The sequence below is a fragment of the Girardinichthys multiradiatus genome, chromosome 1, assembly GCF_021462225.1.
Source record: "Girardinichthys multiradiatus isolate DD_20200921_A chromosome 1, DD_fGirMul_XY1, whole genome shotgun sequence".
Classification (NCBI taxonomy): Eukaryota; Metazoa; Chordata; class Actinopteri; order Cyprinodontiformes; family Goodeidae; genus Girardinichthys; species Girardinichthys multiradiatus.
The window spans coordinates 12,351,761-12,374,730 of NC_061794.1; the positions used below are offsets into that span (position 1 = coordinate 12,351,761).

At 40.5% G+C, this 22,970-nt stretch overlaps 1 protein-coding gene across 9 annotated transcripts in view; it reads right to left on the minus strand.

The window, feature by feature from the left end:
• Positions 1-237: 237 nt before the first annotated feature.
• Positions 238-22,970, minus strand: part of agrn (agrin) — a 414,019-nt gene continuing 391,286 nt past the window's right edge. For 5 of the 9 annotated variants that reach the window (XM_047373566.1, XM_047373582.1, XM_047373574.1 and 2 more), the window contains 7 exons: positions 20,786-20,969; positions 19,240-19,327; positions 18,364-18,387; positions 15,315-15,347; positions 11,010-11,234; positions 8,374-8,477; positions 238-2,877 (listed from right to left, as the gene is read on the minus strand). In XM_047373566.1, coding sequence (XP_047229522.1) covers positions 2,717-2,877; positions 8,374-8,477; positions 11,010-11,234; positions 15,315-15,347; positions 18,364-18,387; positions 19,240-19,327; positions 20,786-20,969 — 819 coding nt within the window. In that variant the 3' untranslated portion in view covers positions 238-2,716. The remainder of the gene's footprint in view (positions 2,878-8,373; positions 8,478-11,009; positions 11,235-15,314; positions 15,348-18,363; positions 18,388-19,239; positions 19,328-20,785; positions 20,970-22,970) is intronic. The other 4 variants (XM_047373590.1, XM_047373623.1, XM_047373597.1 and 1 more) reach the window with 1 other exon arrangement.

Here is a 22,970-nt window from a genome sequence, read left to right on the forward strand (position 1 = left end):
GGTCTATACAGGCCAGAATTATGGAGTTATCCACCATCGGCCTCTTAGCTGCTTCTTTGATTACTCCTTTCTATTTACTAATTGCTTCTAAAGACAGCTGGTTGCACTTTTTGAACAGCAGCCCTTAATCCTCACAAACCAATCTTTATCAAATTCAAATTGCAAAATGTATGTCAATTCGTAAAATATGATGTCAAGAAAAGTCAAAATAAAGACAAGCATAAGGAAACGGGTGGATCTGATTGACTTTTTTATTTCATGGTGGTAGGAACACAAGACAAAGGTCATAAAGTTAGTAATGTTCAGGTCATGCCACTCTTACTTGGTGCACTGCCCGTTGACGATGTCTGCACAGTCAGACAGTAGTTTACAGAGATCAGACATGGAGGATCATCCACATGGAGACATAAATAAGGAACAGAAAACAGATCCAAAAAACAGTAAATAGATTAAAAAACATTTGCAGAAACCCTCTGGGATCTTTTTATGTTTGGGGATTATTACTAATTACTATTATTGTTATCATTATGTATTACTCATTTACATTATCGGGATGAGGCTAATACACTGGCTATAGTAAGGAAAAATGAATATGGGTGATGTTTTTATGACCTGCTCACAGCTAAGGTGGCAGGTTTTTAAGGCAATTCAGTTTCCGCCGAAGCCACGCAGGGCTGCTGCCGCCATCGTGGGTCTCTCTTTTTCTTCCTCCAGTCCATCCAATTCCAACCCATTTGGGTCAAATTCAAAGAACAGCTTGTTAAAATAAATCTGAATTTTGGGACACCAGAAAGTTTCCCAGAGCGTCGATAGACACAACACACTTACAGCTTTAGGGTAATACCTCTCCCATAATCATTTCATGGGTGAACAGACAAGTCAGACATGGCTCCAGTGTATATTAATAAAAACAGAAACCGCCACAGAGCACAATTTAGCTAAATTTACACTTAAAAACCGTGGGGTTGTACAAAAACAAGTCGCCTGATGATTTAAAGGAGAGTAACATAAGTGAGAAGAAAGAAAAGTACAAGACCATTTGATACTCAGTCACGAACAGGCATGATTTTTGTTTTAAAATATTGCCATGGTTCTCATATCAAAACAAGTGTCTTTAAGTCAGTCAGCTCAGTTTATTGCGTTCGGTTCCATGTTGCGACGGTCAATGCTTTGCTAGGTTAACTTGAAAAGTACTGCAGGATTGTGGATCTTTTTGTCAGTTTTTGCGGCTGCTATGGCTTCAGAACGTACCAGCATCTTCTTCACCATCATCCCACTTATTCTCATTCAACAGCCAAAGCTAAAAGTGTTCCTCCAGGAATGTTCTTGGAATAAAAAAAAAGAAAGGAATTAAGCCCCAAGCAGAGTTAAGGAACGGGTTTTTTTTGTGTCTTTAGTGACGACAGCTGATTATTTTAAAGGACGTTCCCAGGAGTTGCAGCTCTCCCCAGGATAAGATCTCCTCTTGCTTCCTCTCTTTTTCTCTCTCTCTCTCTCTCTCTGTCCTTTTTCTTCAGCCTTTGCTTTCAGCGCCTCCTTAAGGTCAGATACGGTAACAACTCATTCGACTTCCTGCAAAACTAACTGCTCCCAAGAAAAAAACAGAACACCAAAGACCAAAAAACAAAAATACAACCTTAAAGCATAATTTCCATTCCTGTAATCCTCTGTGAGTAATAGGGAAAAAAAAGACACTTTTCTCAAATTATTCTTTAGTTTTTTTAAACTGGATGTAAATAAACAAAGAAAAACCCAGATTCTAACCAACACTGCAGAAGTGCATGCATTTATAGTGGTCAACATTAGTTCACCTGCTGATTGTAGAACAGAACGCACAACAGTACATGACAAGCACAAGTCTCAGAAGAGAACCCATCTTACCTATTCACAGTCTTAGGTATTATTTATATATAGTCTATATTTATAACATTTATGGGTATCTATGATTCATGATTAATGATATGAGAGTCATTGTGGGTTGGAGAGCTCTCCATCACGTCGGGGCTGCGGTGTTAGTCATATTTCAAAACTAAAGGCTCTGATGGGTCGACTGGAGAGGGTTTTTTCTTGAAGCTCTGAGATGGGAGTTGATCGAGTGGCTTGACAGTGTACTTACTCACTGTAGCAGCTGGTTTTATATTTCATTAGGAAAATATGGTGGACTGAATAATACCAAGGAACAGGGATATAGTCTATGCCAGCTGGACGCAGCACATACGGTGCTCTGGCTCTGAACAGGGAATGTACGTCTCTATATGTGAGGATGGATAGGCCATGCTTGGGGGAATGTGGTCGTTAGATATGGCACCAAGACAAGGCAACAACCAGAGATTAGAAAGCGAGGTCCACCGCCTTCAAGTAATGAGGGAGAAATAAAAAAAGGTGATGTTTTTGTTAAGGTAACAACAAAATCAATACAAAGAAAATAGCTTTTTTAAAATATGTCTTATTTAAAAAACAAAACTAACAAAAAAAAACCTGAAGGGCCATAAATGATGTAGCGGAAGTGGAGATGCAGAAACAAATGGCAACATAATTCAAACAAAAATTAAAAACAACATATTCATTATTTCCCCATATAAAAAGTGATGAGAAATATACAAAAATAGAAAATAATTACAGCAGGAGACATGGGGGTTATGGAGGGAGCAGGTGGGAGGGTTTCTGGTTTTGTTTTGTTTTTTCTCTGGTCTCGCAGTGCTTTCTTTCTTCCTGGTTATTTGGCAGCGGAACAGTGTAATATTTTAGGGCTGTTTAGAGCATCCTCCACCAGGTGGACGTCCACGCCGTCCACCACCACGTCCTTGATGCAGCCAACGAAGCCGGTGCTGTAGGCCTTGGGCAACCGACGGGCCACGGCCAGCTCCTCCAGACCACCTGAGGAGGGACAGATGGAGGTTAAAACATAAACCTACAGCAAATACAGACAATGACATGTTTACATAAACTCATCACAGACTTCATCTGTCATAATAATATGGTCCTTTTAATGATGTGCTTGGTTCTTCTTCAGGGTAGAACTATATGTTTAATTTTATTATGGATTGATCTCTGCTTCACAATGGAACAAAATTATGCATAAAGTGTCCACTATATATACTTAGGTCAAAATGAAAGAAGATTTGCGTTGGGTTGATTATTTCTGTGAAAAGCATGTTTTCTTTCCCTTTAAAAGGTGCCACATTTAAAGGAAAATGTATGTGTGAGTTGAGCAGCAGAGCTGAGTATGTGGGTTGGACATATAACAAATCCAAATCCTATCTTGCCATTGACTCTTGTTCTGTGTCATTTATTGGATCAGATTTTTAAAATGTGAAGAATCATGTCCACAGTTTAACAAGTTAGTCATTTAACAAACAGAGGCCTTGGTAGTGCGTAGGAAGATCAAACACCGCTACAACAGCCTGAAACCTCCTACTCATGCTGGTCACCAGCTTGGTCACATGCTGCTGTGGGATGGCATCCCATTCTTCAACCAGGTCAGCCAGTCTGGTTGTGCTAGTCACTATGGGATAAACAGCTTGCCCAAGCTGATCCCACAGTTGTTCAATGGGGTTGAGGGCAGAACTTCCGGAGGTCCATTCCAGTATTTCTAATCTGAAATTCTGGATGTGGTCTCTGACAAACCCTCTCAAGGGGCGAGCTTTGACACCTCCGAGGAGAGTTTAGATTGCCGCTGGCTGAAGCATCTCTTCTTTAAGACTCTGGATTGAGATTGCCTCCATTGATGTTTTTCTATTCAGAGAGATGCCGCCCCACACCATTACACTGCCACCACAATACACGTTTTCATGGGTGCAACCCACATACTCAACTCTGCTGCTCAATGTACCAATGCAGTGCTGTTTAAAATGTGTCACCATTTCGGAGAAAATAAACAGGCTTTCCAAGTGTAAAACATTTATTGTCAAGAAACATTGTTACATTAAAGAACAACCAAAAACAAATCTTTCACCCGCGCCCATATTTGGTCAAATGTCTCCCATCCTAATTCCGGCTAGATAACCGATCACTGTTTTTGGTTGAACTAATCCTTATTGGTTGGTTTCCTGGCATCCGTCTAGCTCTCAAACATATTTTCAGAGTGGGATGAGCTTGCGACCATCTCAGAAGTGTAATGTTTATCTACTTCGACCATTTCAAAACCAGTTTTACACTGTGTCTTAAGAAAAATGTCCAGTTGGAACATCCAGTTCTGTTCAAGTTTCAACCGTCAAGCAGTTGATCTTGAGAAGAGGTAAAGAATTTGGGAGTAGGCATCAGTCTTTAATATTCCACTCACTTAGTGCAATGTGCCAGCACCACTGACAGCAAAGCAGACGCTCAGCATGATGCTGCCATGGACATCCTTAACAGTTGGTGTAGAGTTCATAGGTCTAAAAGCCTCACCTGGACTCCTCCAAACATATGCCTTGTCATTGTGACTCAATAGCCCAACCTTTTCTTGTCTGACCATTAAACCTCTCTCCTCTTTCAGTCTAATTTAAATTTACTGTTTCTGGATCAGGTCAGCACTTTCTCCGTCCATGTTGACATTGAACTGGCTTCTCCATAGACCGTGAAACTGGGGCTCCAGCGTCTTCCAGAAGATGTTAGACTTAAACCCTGTTCTTTCCTCGATTGTTCCTGATCATTCCAACCTTAGACATAACCAGGTGTTCCGACAGGACAATTATCCCAAACACACCAAGCTTCTGGACCCAAACGTCAACCTTTTACACTCCTGCAGACCATGCTGAAAAGCAGATCTATGTGAAGAATGCCAATGGTTTTTATTTCTGATGAGAGTGGTCCTACCACAGTCCAACCAGAACTTACAGAAGTTTGTTGATGGTTATAAAAAGTGTCCCCTTTGAGGGACATTTATCCAAATATAAGTGGGGTGTATCTACATATTTAAGCCTGTATGTATAATTTTGATCCTGTATTTATTAGAAAAAAGTCACGACAATATAAGCACCTATTCCACAGTGACCAGTTCATGTTTTATGCCTTTAACTCGTAACATGGAGATTAAAGAGAAAATCTAAGCTCAGAGATCATTTCTTTCTTTATTCAGAGCTTTAGAAGACATCTCTATTTCATCACCACATCATTAGCAAACAGATCTTGTGTAAAACAGATGGAGCGTTCCTTTCAACATTAGGCAGCAGGATGTGGGATTGGATTTATGAACAAATTAAACCTGAAGATTCCCTGAAATGTTGTGCTACAAACAGCCAGAGCTCCCGCTTGGGTTTGTCAGCCTTTGATGTTTCACACCAAGACGCCGGCTGACGGACATGACAGGTTGAAAGCTTATTTTTCAAATCAAAGAAAAAAAAAAACAAGAATCTGAATACCAGCTACAGAAAACTAAGCTATGACAAAGGAGAAATGTCCTTTTTCAAGTCTGACAGTAAAATGAAAGGTGTTAACAGAGAAAAGTGATAAATAACTAACCTGCTAATTATTTTTGTTGATGGCTAAATTCAAAGGAGCAAATGATCTAAACTTGAAATGCTTCTTTAAGAAAGAAAAGAAAAGGCAGTTTTATGCACATTTTTGGAAAAGTATACATTTTTGCTTTCTCATGAGTGTGAGCAGAATGACACAAATGCTATTTATTAATGCATTATTGAGGTCCCAAAACCCCCTAAATCCACATTCTACTGGTTGGATTAGAGACCCCCAGATTAGTTATCTCTCTTCCAGATCATTTTAGTGGACTTCAAACCATTCCCAAGATGACATTGAGATATAATCTCACCAGGGAGTCTTATGCCTGGAGGCTAACAAGATGCCCAAACCAGTTCAGGAGGCTCCTTTCAATGCACAGCAGTAGTGACTTTGAGCTGCTTAACCAATCCTAAAGGATGAGTTATGTCCCCTATGCCAAGGAAGCTATTTCAGCCATTTATATTTCTGATCTCGTTCTTTTAATCACTAACCATAACTTGTGATCAAAGGTGAGGGTCAGCACATAAAAATGCTATTAATAAAATCTAGGTTGAAGATTAATTTCCCTAAATTAAACAGTGGCAAAACAAAAATCCTCCTTGTTGGAACCAAATCTCCACTATCCAAAGCTGGAAGTTTTCAGTTTCCATTGATGGCTCTCCTGTTTCCCCCTCCCCTCAGGTTAAGAGCTTTGGTGTCATACTTGACATTTCAGGCTCACATCAGTAATATCACTCAGTCTTCCTATTTTTGTTTTACTTGCGCAACATAAACTGCCTCCGCCCCTTCCTAACCCCTCTCACCATTTCTATCCTTTTTCACAGCATCGTCACCTCTGGCTGTGATGACTGTAACTCTCTCCTCTTTGGTCCTCCTCACAAATCTCTCAATAAGCTTCAGATGGTTAAAAATCCAGCAGCCAAAATTATTACCAAAGCCCCCTCTTTCCAATACATCATCCCTCTCCTTCAGCAGCTGCACTGGTTTCCATGTAAATCAAGAATAGAATTCAAAATTCTCCACACATTTAAAGCCATTCACATCGCCTCTCCTTTGCTGCCGGATCTCATGCACACTGCCACCTCCTCCCTTAGGTCATCATCTTCCATCCACCTCACAGGACCTTCCAGCCGTCTCAGCACCATGGAGAGTAGAGCATTCAGCCAATCTGCACTACAAATCTGGAACTCTCTCCTGTCAGAGATCCGTAAAACCGACTCTCTCCCTCGGTCTAAGACCCAAAACTCAATTCATACTCTCTGCAATTTTATTGTATTGCTTTATTTTGGGTCTGTTATTGAACAGTGTGCTTTGACATGAAATGTTTATTATTATTGTTACTATTATTAAGTTTGCATTTTGTGTTGACTCGAACTATTCAGACAACTCGTGAAGCTGGCTAACAACACTCTGTAGATAAAAGCATTAAGCAGGTCTCAACACCTTATTTCTATTGTTTGTGAGACAGAAGTTTAAAAAATGGTAATAGACAAAAATTGTTAATAAACGCTGTGAGTACTGGCTAACTGTTTGCCACTAACAATGCTAAAGTTGGCATCTCAGGGCTTCCTGTGAAAAAAACAAAGACTCTTTAAAAGAAAGTTTGGGATATATGGAACCTTAATGCGAACACAAAAACAAGCATTTCCAAGGCCTTTTTGCAGAGGGACCACCTTTGACCTAAGCATTAAAACCAGAGCACAGACTAGCTGAACCTGGACAAAGTTTTTCCATGCTGATTAGATTTCTTTAAAAAAATTTGTGAAAGTTTGTGAAAAATGTGATTGTACTGCTTTAATCCGGTTTAGTTCTTGTCCCAATATCATGTACTGTCTGGCCCTAGGATGTTACACCTGTAGTGAATTGTACATACGTTAACCTGCTTACTGTTAGCTGCTAATGTTGGATTACCTTTGCCCCCAGACTATTGACCTTTCTTATCACTTGATTACTTTTGTTCCCTTTCTTCTATACCAGCTAATTTCAACCTTGTTAAACAAAAAGAAAGAATAACCAAGCCCTACAGTGTTGGGAGACTTTATTTCCTAATTGCTGTGCAAGCTACTCTTCTAAGCCAGCAAATTCAAAGTTGTCATTAGTGCCTTTCTGGCTAAATCAGCATGAAACATCTTTATTCAGCATTCCTTCAGAGGCTAAGCCTGGCTTTTAATGTTTTACCTGGCTGCCATTGCACCTCGTATTTCTTTTTTTAATCTCACCTTCTCACACTCTCTCCTTCCCTTTCTTGTTTTGTTGGATTGTAAGTTCATATCCCTTTCAAGCTCTACATCCCATGTCCCTGCCCCCATTAATCGGATTGGGAGCCTCCGAATCAGGAGTTGACAGGGCTAATTTCATGCAAGTTACAGATGAATTAATGATGAACGGTGAAAAGGGGATTTAAAATGAAGAAGGGCCCGTGATAGAGGGCTATGTGAGGATTATATATTCGTGCTGCAGGACTCGATCAGCAACTGTTCCACTGTGCTGCCTCCCCGAGCGTTGATGCATACGTCTACCTGAGTAAACCTCAGCATGAGGTGGCTCCGGCAGGTTCTCCTCTCAAAGCTGCCTCCTTTTTCTGCTTCCCACTTTGCATATTACGAAGAGTCTGACTTTATTTTGTCCCTACCTTTTTTAAAAAACATTTCTCAGAGTCAGGTTCAGACCAAATTGAACACCAGCCAGATAACAGGCTGAGTTTGGTTGTTTTAAATTCACAAGAGCAAGAAACTTCAAAGTTAGTCAGAAAGCTTTTCCTTTCTCACCTTAGTACCTTAATAGAGCCGTTTTTGCAAACACTGCAATCACTTATCCTCCACAATAAGTTTATTACTCTTATTTGGCAGAACTGTACGAGTAGTTAGAATGGAACAGGTAACACGGTTACTGATTTTCAGGTCTAAATGTTGAAATGCACGGGTGGAAACCTACCTAACCAGAGTGCTCCGTCTGTGTCCAGCTGTGTGGCTCGTAAGGGAGATGACCCTGTTACCGCTGCCTCGTTGCCCACCTGTAAAGAGCCGTCTCGAAGTGCCCTGAGGAGTAGGAGAAAGATGTAGTCAGATTCAGTCTGATGCATGCATCACCCAGTGAATAACTGTAAAATGTAGTTTCCAAGGTTCTCACACATTTTTCATTTTTACAAATTCTGACTTTTCCAGGTTCAACTTTCAGTTTTCAGTCCTTTAGGTTCATTTTAAAATATCAATACTACAGTTCACTATAAGCAAAGAAGAAAGAAAGAAAGAAAGAAAGAAAGAAAAAGCCCAAAGAAGGACAGTAAGAAACACAAAGAAGGAAGGAGACAAGGATCAAAGAAAGAAAAGAAGGAATTACACAAGAAAAGTGAGAGGAGGGAGTTAAGACACAAGGAAGGAAAGAACACTTGGGAGGAAAGAAAAGAAGGCAATGAAGAAGAAATAAGGAAGGACACAAGGAAGGAAGGACTGAAGAAATGAAAGGAAAAATGGCAGAAAGGACGGCATGGGAAAGAAGATAAGAAAGGAAAGAAAAAAATGAACGACACAAGGAACGAATGCAGGAAGTAAGGAAACAGTGGGAAACAAGTAAGGGCACAAGAAATGAATAAACGAAAGGAAGGATGTGAAGGAGGGAGGAGAGAGGGCAGGGAGAAAGAAGAAAGGAAGCACACATGGAAGAAAAAGGAAGGACACAAGTAAGGACATAAGGAAGGGAGGAAAGAACAACAAAAGTAATTGGGGACAAAAATAATTATGTGAGGAAGGAATGAAGAAAGAACTAAAGGAATGATGAAAAGAAGGATAACCTTTAGAAATTTAGATATGGAATCAAACCTGGGAATAACAGTATTTTTCTAAACAATATTTCTTTTTTCAGACTTACTCAGACTTGGAAAATACTGAAATCAAATCCCAGACTTTTGCAGACCATGTAGCAACCTAGAGTTTCCTTTACTGTGAAACATCAAATCTATCTCCATCAAATTACTTTGCTTCCAGTAAACTGAACACTCACATAAGTGCCTTTGCAAAGCAACGTTCTAAATGAGCCTAGTAGCTAACAGATGCTGGAAGAGCTTCAGTCACTTAGGTGCCTCCTTGATGCACACACTTAAGAAATTTGAAGACAGTGCAAATTAAAACTCACTAAAGAAAGTCTCCAGCCAAGAGAGAGTCATTAAAAGTGAGGCAAAAGGACTGAACGTTGTGCAACAATTTGAGCTGCATGCTGCATAATTTTGCCTCCCAACATTATCTCCATCCAAATTATTCCGTCTTTTAGCATCCTCCCTGTAAAAAAGCCTTGGATGAAATCAGGCTATTCTCTGTTTTAAAATGGATGCGAGCGGCCTTTTGAGGATCGATTGTTCTCGCCTTAAATGACAAAAACCAATCTAATTATCCACCAAGGGGTCTGTTTGCGGCGGGCCTGAAAACAAATGTTTGCAAGCGATAAAGCGGTGAACATGCAGAAGTTGTTAAATGGGTCTTTTTCAATGCTCAGGCTGTTAATTTGTTTCTAATGAAGAAATCAATTAATGTGACATCAGTGCGTGAGAAAAAATGTATTTAATGCTTTGTGCTTTTCCACTTCGAGAAAGATTATCCCTCTTTTGTACTAGTCAGTATGGGCCTCTATAATTGTGTTAACTGCATGGATTATGTGTGTTTATATGTGTAGATAAACTACAGAATTGTACTATAAAAATATCAGAGATGCTAAAACATAAATATTGTGGTTTTTAAAGGACATCCAAGACAGTGTCAGCTGATATGGAAGGCAGCATTATTCCTTTAATCTTAAGAGAAAAATCAATGTGTTTTCTGAACCTTTTACTTATTTTTCTGCCTTATTCTATTTCAGTGTATTGTACTGTGTTTACATTCAGAAGTGCTTACCTTATTTCCATATTTACAGTCTAACAGCCAATGTCACATTCCTATACTATACTGAATACAGTGCCTTGCAAAACAAGTTTTTCGCTTTTGCACATTTACACTACAAACCTCCAATTATTTATTGGGACTTTGTGTCACAAAGTAGTGCATATGTGTGAAATGGAAGGAGAATGATTTACTGGTTTTCCAGTAAACCACATAATATCCTAATAAAATGCATTGAAGTTTGTGGCTGCATGACAAAATGCAGAAAAGTTAGTTGGGTGTGAAGACTTTTGCAAGCCCCTGTATGTGTCTGTGTATACTATCCTGAAATTCTACTTCCCATATGAATCGGCATCTGCTGCCTACATGTTCCAGAACGTGCCAGGCATGTTGGGCAGTAACAGCATGTTCCTCCATTTGATTATTTATTACCGTGTCTAAGCTGCGTCCTCCGTACCGTGGCTATTTGTTGCATAATTCTCCAAACGTGTGCGTGACTGGGCATGAAAATAACCTTAATCTAAAACTAATCAGAGCCATCAACTCAAGAGTTAAGCAGAGGATTCATGCGAGATATCACACGGTTTGCAGCAACACAAAGACAATATGGATTAAGTCTAAGCCTCCTCTAACTGTAAGAAAAAAATAAATCAAAGCTTTTGCTGCTGATCCCCAGCTACCTGCCATTTCCCTTTTTCTTACCTGCTGGCTTTGATGCGTATCCAGCGGTTGGTGTCGACACGCACAGAGGAGCGCAGCACAATGGGCTTCGAGCCCAGGTCGTATGTCATCTCGACGTGGCCATCCACGATGGCCAGCGCAATGTAGTCGGAACGCTCCACACTCTTCCCGCTCCAGAGCAGCAAGCCCTGAGTGGCCTCGGTCCGGATGCTCAGCTCAAATTTGTTCACCAGCAGAGCTTTTTCACTAGGAGAACATAAACACACCAGGTATTAGTACACTTTTCATTTCCAACAGAGCCCTAATCTTAGGCATATTTTAAAGTTACACATTTGTAGTTGAATTTGGTACAGTAATTAGCAGCCATGGTCAGGATGAGAAAAATGACTCGGAATAAATTCAACTTTAATTCAACTAGCATAACCTCACAAGGATTTAAAAACAAATCCAACTTTTATTTTGAGTACAATTATGAACTGGGATACAATTCCCCAGTGCATTCAGAGTATGGAACCACAAACCGAAAACAGCTGACTCAGCACTTTCTTTGTCCCAAATGGATGCACATTTTAAAGTGGTAAAATTACATTTCCACAGCGTTTTGTGCCCTTAATTTTGAGCTAGGCTGATACATACTTCACCGGTGCTGCATATTAGGTCACTAGCAGTTGCTTCCTGGTTCACGATCACCTACTTAAGTTTCCACTGGGGCTCTCAAAATGTGTTCCTATGCATTTCTTCCATTTGGAGCCATTCCATTATGGGCTTTAACCACCCAATCTTCTCTGGGGATTTAAATTACAGATTAGTTTATGATGATTAATTATCTTGGTATTTAACTTGTTAATGTTTGTTATCAAACTTTCTTCTGAGTACTAGTAAATTATTATCTAACTGACCTATCTTCAGTTTTCTGTAAGAGGCAACCAAGTGTTTCCTGCCAAAAAAGCTTAATCACAATGACGTGACCAAACTCACATGGTTCCAGTTAAACTAGTGCCTGGTTCACACGGCAAGATTTTAAAATTGTCGGTAAATATTCAAAATCTGACAGATCCCACACATGACGGTAATTATATATCATCATATAATCATATATATAACATGTTTGGTCCTACAGTGTGTGGTGTCCAGCCAGATGGCGAGCACAACAGACCACACAGATTTCAAAGGCTGTGTGCTCATTTGTCCTCGGAAAACACCCCACTAGGTAGGATATCGGGCCAAGACAATCAAACACGTAAAATATCCCCGATTTGAGGTCAGAGCGGTCCTGACGTCCTTCCGAGCAGACTAGATCACTCCTAACACATGATCAGGGCATGCTGGAAGGGACAGATCAGGTTAAAAATCTGCATTAAAATCTTGCTGTTTGAACCAGGGATAACAGTAAATTTGAGAAAACCCATTCATGTTTGTGATGGTAGGACAGAAGAGGCTTTTTTTCTGGCATCACTTGCCAACAACTCATTGGTATGTAGATATTTTTTAATAGTTGACATGTGGACTCGATGACCCAAAGATCCTGCACTTTGTTGCGGTTCTCTAAGAGAAAGCATTGGGCGTGGTGCTAAGATATATATAAAATAAATATATTTATAGCCCAGGGAAACAGAAAGTATTGGGTTAATAATAATAAGTTCCTAGAAACTCGGATCAACTTTAAGAAAAAAAGTAAAAAAAACATTTCAGTGAGATGTATTTTAAAGAGATTACTATTGGTACTAATAATCGTGTCATCTGGGATTTTGTTAACATCAATTACTTTTTAAGATGCGATTCCCCCCCCCCCCATTGAATGAATGCACCTAAATTAAAGGTGGCATCCGTGGGAGATTATGCGTCTGCAATAAAGGATGTGTTTGGAGGATTTGTACACATCATTAAAAGGGGATGAGGCTGCACCTGCAGAAAATGAAGACACATCTTACAGTTTTGTTACACATTATTTTAATGTTTTCACTGCAAAAAAACTTGTCAAGTTTGGGCTTTCAGCCTAATATTAACAGCGTTAAAGTCATTTCAAGGAATATCAGGATGCAGACTGAGATTTGAAGTAGCAGGGGGCTGTTTTCTGTTAAGCACATTACTGTGCCTACACTAGGCTGCACTGGTTGCGTGTTGTTTAGACAGCTGCTGGATCTCCCGCCTCTTCACTGCTTTAGCATCAGGGGTGATTTGGATGCAGAGACAAGCAGACCATCTATCCTTAAGAGGCTCGTGTGCAACTGTGACAGTTTCTCGTGTATGAGTATGTTAACTCAAACGTCATTCCTGCATACAGATACACTTACGGAGGCTCCCTGAGATAAATGCAACCAACATACACACAATCCTAATGCAAACAGGCAGTTTCTCTACAACTCTTTGCTCATCTGGAACTGATTCCACTATTTTCAGATGGTGTCTATACAAAAAGACAGAGACAGGGTGAGGACGTATACAGCAAAGGAACCAGTGATGTGAAAAAAAAACTCACAAAGACACAAAGATTACACAAGAGACATGACAAGACGATGTAATCAGCACATAGAAGAGGAAAGCATACAGGAGAACAAACAAGACAGGAAGGGAGGGAGCATTGCACTTCTCTTAAATCAGGACTTTCATGATACTTTACCATTAAATGAGCAAAATAAAAAATGTTCACAGCCCAGTTCACCTCAGCAGATATATGCAAGAAAAACCTAGAATTAATTTGGATTTTTTTTCCTTCAAAGACACACATTGCTTGAAAACCAATGCTCCCTCCCTTCTGCCCATATTTACCTAAAGCTGCTGAGGTAAACAAGAATGTATGATTTAAGAGCATCAGATTTCTTCTTTCTCAAGGGGAGAAAAAAAAAACGTGAACAAACAAAAACGAAGCCTCGGTGAACCCTACTCCTGGCAAACCCTCAAAGAGTTTACAAGGCCCAATAAATCTCGCCGAAGCAGCTTGTCAGTGATAAGGTCAAGGTTATTAAAAGTGCAGAACATATCATGAATAAAACAAGGCTGGTACACAAGTCTCTGAATCTCATATAGACAGCGCGTACTTCATAGATTTCTGGAGTGATGGTGTTACTTTCTGGAAATGGAAGGGCATTATCTATTCCTTACAAGTCCTTAGAGGTCATTTTTAGGGTGTGGACCCCCATTCTACCACTAGGTGGCAGTAGTGGTTAGAATAACAAAATTGACTGGAGAGGGGGGGCAACTGAACTGGTTGGTCTTGTGCCACACACTGTGTTACATGGTTACCTTTGGTGTTTTAAAGATGCATTGGAAACGTTCTTTTCCCAGGTTGAAGTGATAATAATACAAAGAACTTCAATGAATTTTAAAACACAAAAACTGGGAACTCAGATTTAAAGTATTTATGCGTGTTGCAGACAAAACCACAGATTTTTTGCAGCCATCAACATGCTGCTGACTGAATATTTTACCACTCTTCTTCTGTCAGAGATGGTGGAGGTCATCAAAAGTTTTTGGTTTTTCATTGCATTGGACACAACTTTTGAGCAAAGTCCACAAATGTTCTATTGTGCCGAGGTCAGGGCCTTTCCAGTATCTAAATGTTAGTGTGCTTTATGCTGCCCTAAATGGTCAAGATCGACAGAAATTCGAAACTCCCCACCTGATTAAGCCACATGTCTTGTGGAGAGGTTATAGCCCGATGAGGCAAAGATTGGGCTATTTGGTCACTGTAACAATATACGTTCATATAATTTAACAATTATTTTTGGAGTTAAGGTGAGGCTTTCAAACCTAAGGACATTGTACCACCAAGCACGGAGGTGGCAACATCATACTGAGGGCCTGTTTTGCTGCCAGTGGTACAGCTGTATTCCACAAAGTGAGTGGAATAATGAAGAAGGAGGATTATTAATATTTTTCTAGAATGTACAAGAAGCTTGTTAATGGCTACAAATAGAGTGTGATTTTTCTTCAACTTGTTGAAGGACAGTTAATCATTTGTTGGAGGGCGTGGACTTATACATTTGAGTCTGTATGTATAATTTTGATCCTGTGTGGATTAGAGAAAAAAACCACAATAAATTGTTGTATAATTGCTGCACTGATTCAAATACATTGATGAAATCCCAAACATTCATGGCCATGGTAAATGTATGGGAATGTATGCTGAGAGTCTCTTTGTTATTTTTGTATATGGAAATTAGTATTTTACGACTATTTAAAGTAATCTTGTCTTTACAGAGGAGGATTTAGGCCTGTCGGATTTCAAGGGCGGGTTGTCTGGAGGAAATTAAGAGATGAGCGACAGAAACAAAAATGGGATACAAACAAAGTGGGGCAAAATTCAAAAGCTTTTGAGAGACTCACCTCTGGTCAGATGGGTTCTCCAGAGACTCGGGACTTAAGGGAGCAGGGGGAGAAAGTCAACGGCATGCAGAGTAAGTGCAAACGTGGACAAGGAAAAAGGGAAGGGAGGGAAGGAAGGGAGAATACTGTGAGCACCTCTCAGCAACTCACAGAGGTCTCCCTTAGAGACCAGGAGTTGCAAAAAGCACAGCTTATCTGCTCCACTATTACATCGACCACATCAAGAGTCAATAACAACTGTTGTGGGATCACAGGAAGTGTGCATCTTAACCCTGATAACACCACAACCATATAAGGAAAGTTCTCAAGAATACCCCACAGATCAGGATGAATGCACTGAAAAATATACTGGGATCAAACATTTTTCTTAAAAAAGTGAGCTTTAAGATAAAGTACATTCACCATCACTGTCCACACCGGTACACATCTCGCTTTAAGTCAGCATCCAATTATTGAGCAGCTTCTTTTATATTTATGGCGCTGCACGCCACAGTGCCGCCGCAATTACCTTCTGTCAAGAGATGAAAGCAGTGGATAAGAAAAATTGGGCGATCTACAAAAAATGGGGTCAAGCACGGTATCAGATGAGAGTCACGGCCAGATATGATTTGTCACTGAAATAACTGCGCTCGCGTGAATCGACTTGAGCCCACCATAAGAATGAAAAGAAACGGCACCTCAAGGTGAGAGTTTGACACTTTGGCCTTTTTGCTCTCTACTTAATGGCCTCTGAAAAAAAAATGTTCATTATCTTTATAAAATCAAATCACGCCAAATTGATTGGTGCAGCAACAAGGCTGTGGTTTACCTTGATCCTTGCCCATTGTGGTAGCTCTTAGTGACTGTGACATCAATTAAACTTTTGACAGTCTGGCTCCAAGGACTACTGTCCCTCCCGCTAAGTGAGATTGATGCCTATGGCTACCCACTGTGGAGAGCACTCAATTGGAGGTCTAATCTACAAAGGGGAGATAAATCTGTGATTAACATGTCACAGCCATTCAGAACTGCCGGCTCTGTAATTATTTAAAATTACAGTTGTAGATCTGGCAAAAATGATGCAACAAAACTCTGGTAAGGATTCTACTTTCAGTCTGCCTAATTTGAGCTGATTCTGCTTCACCACTTGGTTTTCCCCCTCTAAGTGTAAACCTAACAGGCAGGGTTAAGGGCTGTGTAGCGAATAGCCTTGATAAGGTATCCATACCCCTTGACTTTTTAAGTTTTTATAAGGTTTAAAACCACCAATTTCAATGTGTTTTGTTGGGATTTCATGTGACAGATTAACCCATAAATGCACACAATTGTGACATGGTAAAAAAATGGCAATAAATAAAGCCCAGTGCAACCAGATGCCTTCAGCAGTCACCTAACTGGTAAATAAGAGTCCGCGTGTGTGTAATTTAATCTCAGTATAAATCCAGCTATTCTGTGACGGCCCCAAAGGTTTCTTAGAGAACATTAGTGAACAAACAGCATTATGAAGACCAAGGAACACAGCAGAGAGCTCAGGGAGAAAGTTGTGGAGACGTTTTAAGCAGAGGTAGGTTAGAAAACAACATACCAAGCTTTGAGCATCTCAAAGAGCTCTGTTCAGTCTACAACTGCAGAGCTGCCAAGATATGACCGTCCACCTAAACTTACAAGGAGAGCCAATAATCAGAGAAGAAGCCGAAAGGCCCACACTAACTTTGGAGCAGCTTTAGAGATCCACAGCTCAGGTAGGAGAATCTGTTGACAGGACAATTGTTAGTTGTGCACCTCCTTTAGTAGAGGAATGACAAAAAGAGAGCCTTTGTTGGAAGAAAGCCAGAAGAAGATGCTGTATGCCACAAGCCATGAAGGGGGCACAGTTATCATGTGGAGGTGCTCTGGTCAGATTAGATCAAAATCTACATTTTTGGCCCACATATGAAACATTATGTGTGGGATTGGGTAGCTAACATTGATTTGAACACACCATCCCCATTATGAAACATGGGGATGGTGGCAAAATCATGCTTTGGTGATATTTTTCTTTAACAGAGACAGGAAAGCTGGTCAGAGTTGATAAAAGTACAGATGGAGCTCAACACTGGACAATCTTGGAAGAAGCCTTTTTAGAGGCTGCAAAAAAACTTGAGACTGGGATGGAGGTTCAACTTCCTGAAGCACAATGAACCTAAACATACAGCCAAAGATACAATGGAAAGGTTTTAATCGAAGCATATTCATGCGTTAGAATGGCCCAGTCAAAGTCTAGACATAAATCCAACTGAGAAGGTATGGCAAGGCATGAAAGTTGACGTTCACAAATCTCTCCATCCATCCTGAGTAAGTTCAAACAATTTTGCAAAGAAGAATCTATAAAGATTAAGTCTCTACATGTGTAAAATGTCAAAATAAGAGTGGTTCTACAAAGTACTGACACGAGTGGGCAGAACACAAATCCATGGCACAACTTTATTGGTGAAAATAAAAAAAGAAACAGAATCCTTTTTCTTCTATTTCACAAAATGTGCTACCTTGTGTTGGTGTATTTCATAAAACCCATCTAGAATACATTGCAGATGGTGGTTGTTATGTGAATAAAATGCAAAAAAGTCCCGATGGTACGAATACTTTTGCAAGGCGCTGTTTATCTGTCTTGTGCAGCTTCAAGGGGCTCTCATTCATTTCCCACCTAATGCTACTCAGCCTAAAGTGCACTGCAATTCATTTTGTTTATGAACGAGTTACAACCATGCATAAATTACTGCACAATCTTCATACAGCAATTCATTTTCACCGCTTGAGCACAAAGCTTATCATGCAAACATTCATGCTTCCCTTTGTACTGAAAAATAAAAATTGACTGCAAATGTATTTAAAAAAAAAATGAAATGTGTCAAATTAAATGATGGGGTTGGAGCCTGCATGTAAAATTGGACTAGATGATTTCTCTATGAAAGCTGAATGTTCTTTAATCTTTTCGCTTGGGTTAACTATTAAAAAAAATGAATTTCATTGGTGCGGGTTAGTTGGGCTTGATTTGAAACTGGAGAAATAGCCAGTTTCTGAGTCTACTTACTCTGGGATCTCATTGGTCAGTTGGCTTGAGTGAAAAGGAGAAGACAGTGAGGGACATTTACATGAGACACAGACAGGAAGTGGACGTCTGATTGAGCGACAGGACAAAGGAACGCCGACACAAAACAGGAAAAGATGCACATTAAGAAACAAGCGTGACTGACAGAATTCCCCCTGCCAGTTGTTCTGAAGTGGGTGCGAGTTGGGAGCGAGTGACGATCTGTAGGCTGTGGCTGTTTTCACACCTCCCAGTGTTTGTGTGAAGAGCTGCAAGCTGCCATATGCCTGATGCCTCTTCAGGTTCATCACTTCAACATTCTTTTGTTTATGCAAACCTGGAGGCACACGCTTGTCAGCCTCGCAGATGGATGGAAAGTTGGTGAAAGAAAGCTAAAAACTGTATCATCTGCAGCCCTATGGGGAGAGTGTTTCTTTAGGTTGTTTTGTCTCAAAAATCCATCTCACAGCGTCTCTTTTCTCTCCTTCAGGTTAAACATCGCAGCTGACAAATCTTCAAACTCCCGTTAGATAAAAAAAAAATTGTCATTCACACATTCAAATGAAGATAAGTTGTGTGTTCTTGTTGTCCAGCATCAGTGGAAGCGGACCACAGAGTGAACCAGGGGTGCTCGGGGCGAGACTATGAGTGCTAAATGTCTCGCTAATTAGTGAAATCCTTCAATGCAAAGCAGAATTGCCGCAGACAGAGTGAACTATTAGCAAGGCTCTTCGTTTTCCCTGAAGCCCTACTGCTGATGATCCCATCACGCTTACCATGGCAGGAGATAGATAGACAAGAGGGGTTATTTGGCTAATAGCTGTTACTCTAGAGATGAAACTAAAAAGATGACTGTGTGGCACTTATCCTCCTCCCTACCTCCTTGTAACGGCGTTGTGATACTCAATGAACGTCCGTCCATCGAAGGCGATGGCCTCGGTCTCTCCAGCGGACTTCTCATGGATGGCTGGAAAGAGAAACATTCAGAGGGTGAGATCACACCAATCAATAAAGAGAAAGGGTTCGGCTTGCCTTGCAGAGTTGCAGGCGACGGGAGGGAGACGGGGCCTGTGTTTTAATTAACGTGAAAGGGACGGCCGACCGCACGAGCAAGGCTAATGGCAGAAGAAGTGAGCTGAGTGTGTGGGACAGAGTGGGCGTATGACTCGCAGGCATACATGAAGATGATGTAAGGGACGAGCAACCCCTTCATTTCATGGATATTCGGCTGACACTTTTAATCACTTTCATGCGAGATCTATTACTTTGATATCAACACATTACAGCACTGACATAAAAGAGACATCACATATAATGCTGATCTTACCTTATAGAAAAAGAACACAGAGGTCTGATGGATGGGGAGATGGAGGCTCGTGTTTTACCTTCCATGGAGGGGAAGATCCAGCTGTACTACACGAAGCTTTGCTGATTTAAATTCATCTTACAGTGATGTGAAAACGTAAATGTCCCCTTACAGATTTCTTCCCACTTCTGAGTGAATACCAAAAATTTGTTTTAAAATGAATATTATCTATTAAGGGTAAAATGCTATCCAAACCACCCATATGTGAAAAAGCCATTGCCCCCTGCATCTTCTAACTGGTTAGGCCAACCCTGGTGGCAACAACTGGCATAAAGCAATTGCCATAACTGGCAATGAGTCTTTTATATCTGTGTGAAAGAATGTTGACCCACACCTCTTTCCTTTAGTGTTTTATTTCAGCCACATTGGAGGGTTTGGAGTCCCAAAGCCTTAGAAAAAGCTTGGCAACATCTTCTAAACTTACAGATGTTAATGACTTTGCTGTGTCATCTCTTCTAGAATATTGGGGCATGCTGTTTTGCTTTTAAAGATATTTTTAGCCTACTTCATGCTGTTTAGGTACTATTTAAATAATTTTGTGATTCTACAGGTCCAGCAGTAATCCGGCCAAAGTGGGACTGATAAAACTAAACCAAAGAAATATGGTTAACCACAGTTATTTCTTGATTTAACAACGAGAGCAGTTATATTTTTCTCATAAGGCCATGTCCGTTAAAATAACTTTTGTCCCTTAATAAATGAAATTATGAATTCAAAACTGAACTTTGCATTTACTCTGGTTTTCTTGATTGATTCTGATATTAAAAAAAAATGTTTGATGACCTGAAACATTAATGTTTGCAAAATAAAACTGTAAATAAAATAAATCTGTAAGAGGTAAATACATTTTCCTGGCACTGTATACTGGGATTTAAAGGTAGACCGATCTATAAATATCTTTTCACAGTTAAAACAGTGCATGCAGTGATGAAGCACATCCATGATGAGGTGATCTCAATCCAGTAAATATTGTCAGCCACTGGCTCTAAATAAACTGTTCTTTAAATTTAAGAAAGGCAGGTGAAGAACTAAAAGGTTACACATGAAACAGTGACTCACTGTTCTGACAGTTGTCCCCTGAGAAACCGGGTGGGCAAGAGCACTCGTAGACATCTAGCTGAGGGTTGCAGCGGCCGCCGTTTTGGCAGGGCTCTCGGAAACACGGGTGGCCATGGAACATGGCTACGTTGCTGGAGTTCAGGGCGTTCTCCTCCCTGAGGATGGGGGTGCTCATCAGCATGATCTAGAAGCAGGGAAGATAGCGTACAAAACAAGATAAGCAACAAAAATGAGAAAAAGTCTGTTACTATTATTTGTCCCAGACTCTTTTAAGAGCTTTTTTATTTAATCAAGAATCAGGTGTGGCAGATGCTCATTAGTTCTGTTTTTCACAAGTCCAAGTCAAGCCCCAAGTCTCTAAAGACAAAAACAAACATCCTGTTATCTAAGATACAGGTCCTTCTCAAAATATTAGCATATTGTGATAAAGTTCATTATTTTCCATAATGTCATGATGAAAATTTAACATTCATATATTTTAGATTCATTGCACACTAACTGAAATATTTCAGGTCTTTTATTGTCTTAATACGGATGATTTTGGCATACAGCTCATGAAAACCCAAAATTCCTATCTCACAGAATTAGCATATTTCATCCGACCAAAAAAAGAAAAGTGTTTTTAATACAAAAAACGTCAACCTTCAAATAATCATGTACAGTTATGCACTCAATACTTGGTTGGGAATCCTTTGGCAGAAATGACTGCTTCAATGCGGCGTGGCATGGAGGCAATCAGCCTGTCGCACTGCTGAGGTCTTATGGAGGCCCAGGATGCTTCGATAGCGGCCTTTAGCTCATCCAGAGTGTTGGGTCTTGAGTCTCTCAACGTTCTCTTCACAATATCCCACAGATTCTCTATGGGGTTCAGGTCATGAGAGTTGGCAGGCCAATTGAGAACAGTGATACCATGGTCAGTAAACCATTTACCAGTGGTTTTGGCACTGTGAGCAGGTGCCGGGTCGTGCTGAAAAATGAAATCTTCATCTCCATAAAGCTTTTCAGCAGATGGAAGCATGAAGTGCTCCAAAATCTCCTGATAGCTAGCTGCATTGACCCTGCCCTTGATAAAACACAGTGGACCAACACCAGCAGCTGACACGGCACCCCAGACCATCACTGACTGTGGGTACTTGACACTGGACTTCTGGCATTTTGGCATTTCCTTCTCCCCAGTCTTCCTCCAGACTCTGGCACCTTGATTTCCGAATGACATGCAGAATTTGCTTTCATCCGAAAAAAGTACTTTGGACAACTGAGCAACAGTCCAGTGCTGCTTCTCTGTAGCCCAGGTCAGGCGCTTCTGCCGCTGTTTCTGGTTCAAAAGTGGCTTGACCTGGGGAATGCGGCACCTGTAGCCCATTTCCTGCACACGCCTGTGCACGGTGGCTCTGGATGTTTCTACTCCAGACTCAGTCCACTGCTTCCGCAGGTCCCCCAAGGTCTGGAATCGGCCCTTCTCCACAATCTTCCTCAGGGTCCGGTCACCTCTTCTCGTTGTGCAGCGTTTTCTGCCACACTTTTTCCTTCCCACAGACTTCCCACTGAGGTGCCTTGATACAGCACTCTGGGAACAGCCTATTCGTTCAGAAATGTCTTTCTGTGTCTTACCCTCTTGCTTGAGGGTGTCAATAGTGGCCTTCTGGACAGCAGTCAGGTCGGCAGTCTTACCCATGATTGGGGTTTTGAGAGATGAACCAGGCTGGGAGTTTTAAAGGCCTCAGGAATCTTTTGCAGGTGTTTAGAGTTAACTCGTTGATTCAGATGATTAGGTTCATAGCTTGTTTAGAGACCCTTTTAATGATATGCTAATTTTGTGAGATAGGAATTTTGGGTTTTCATGAGCTGTATGCCAAAATCATCCGTATTAAGACAATAAAAGACCTGAAATATTTCAGTTAGTGTGCAATGAATCTAAAATATATGAATGTCAAATTTTCATCATGACATTATGGAAAATAATGAACTTTATCACAATATGCTAATATTTTGAGAAGGACCTGTATGTCTTCTATACCACCTATAACACTGCATTGTTATAGGCTATAAATTCAAATCATGTTCTGATTGTTACCTATTTTTCTTTAACGCACATAAACATTCAACGGATTGCTATGAATCTTGAGTCAAGAGGCTCATGTCCCACACCTGGAGTCTGAGTCAAGTCTCAAACCTGAAGTCAATG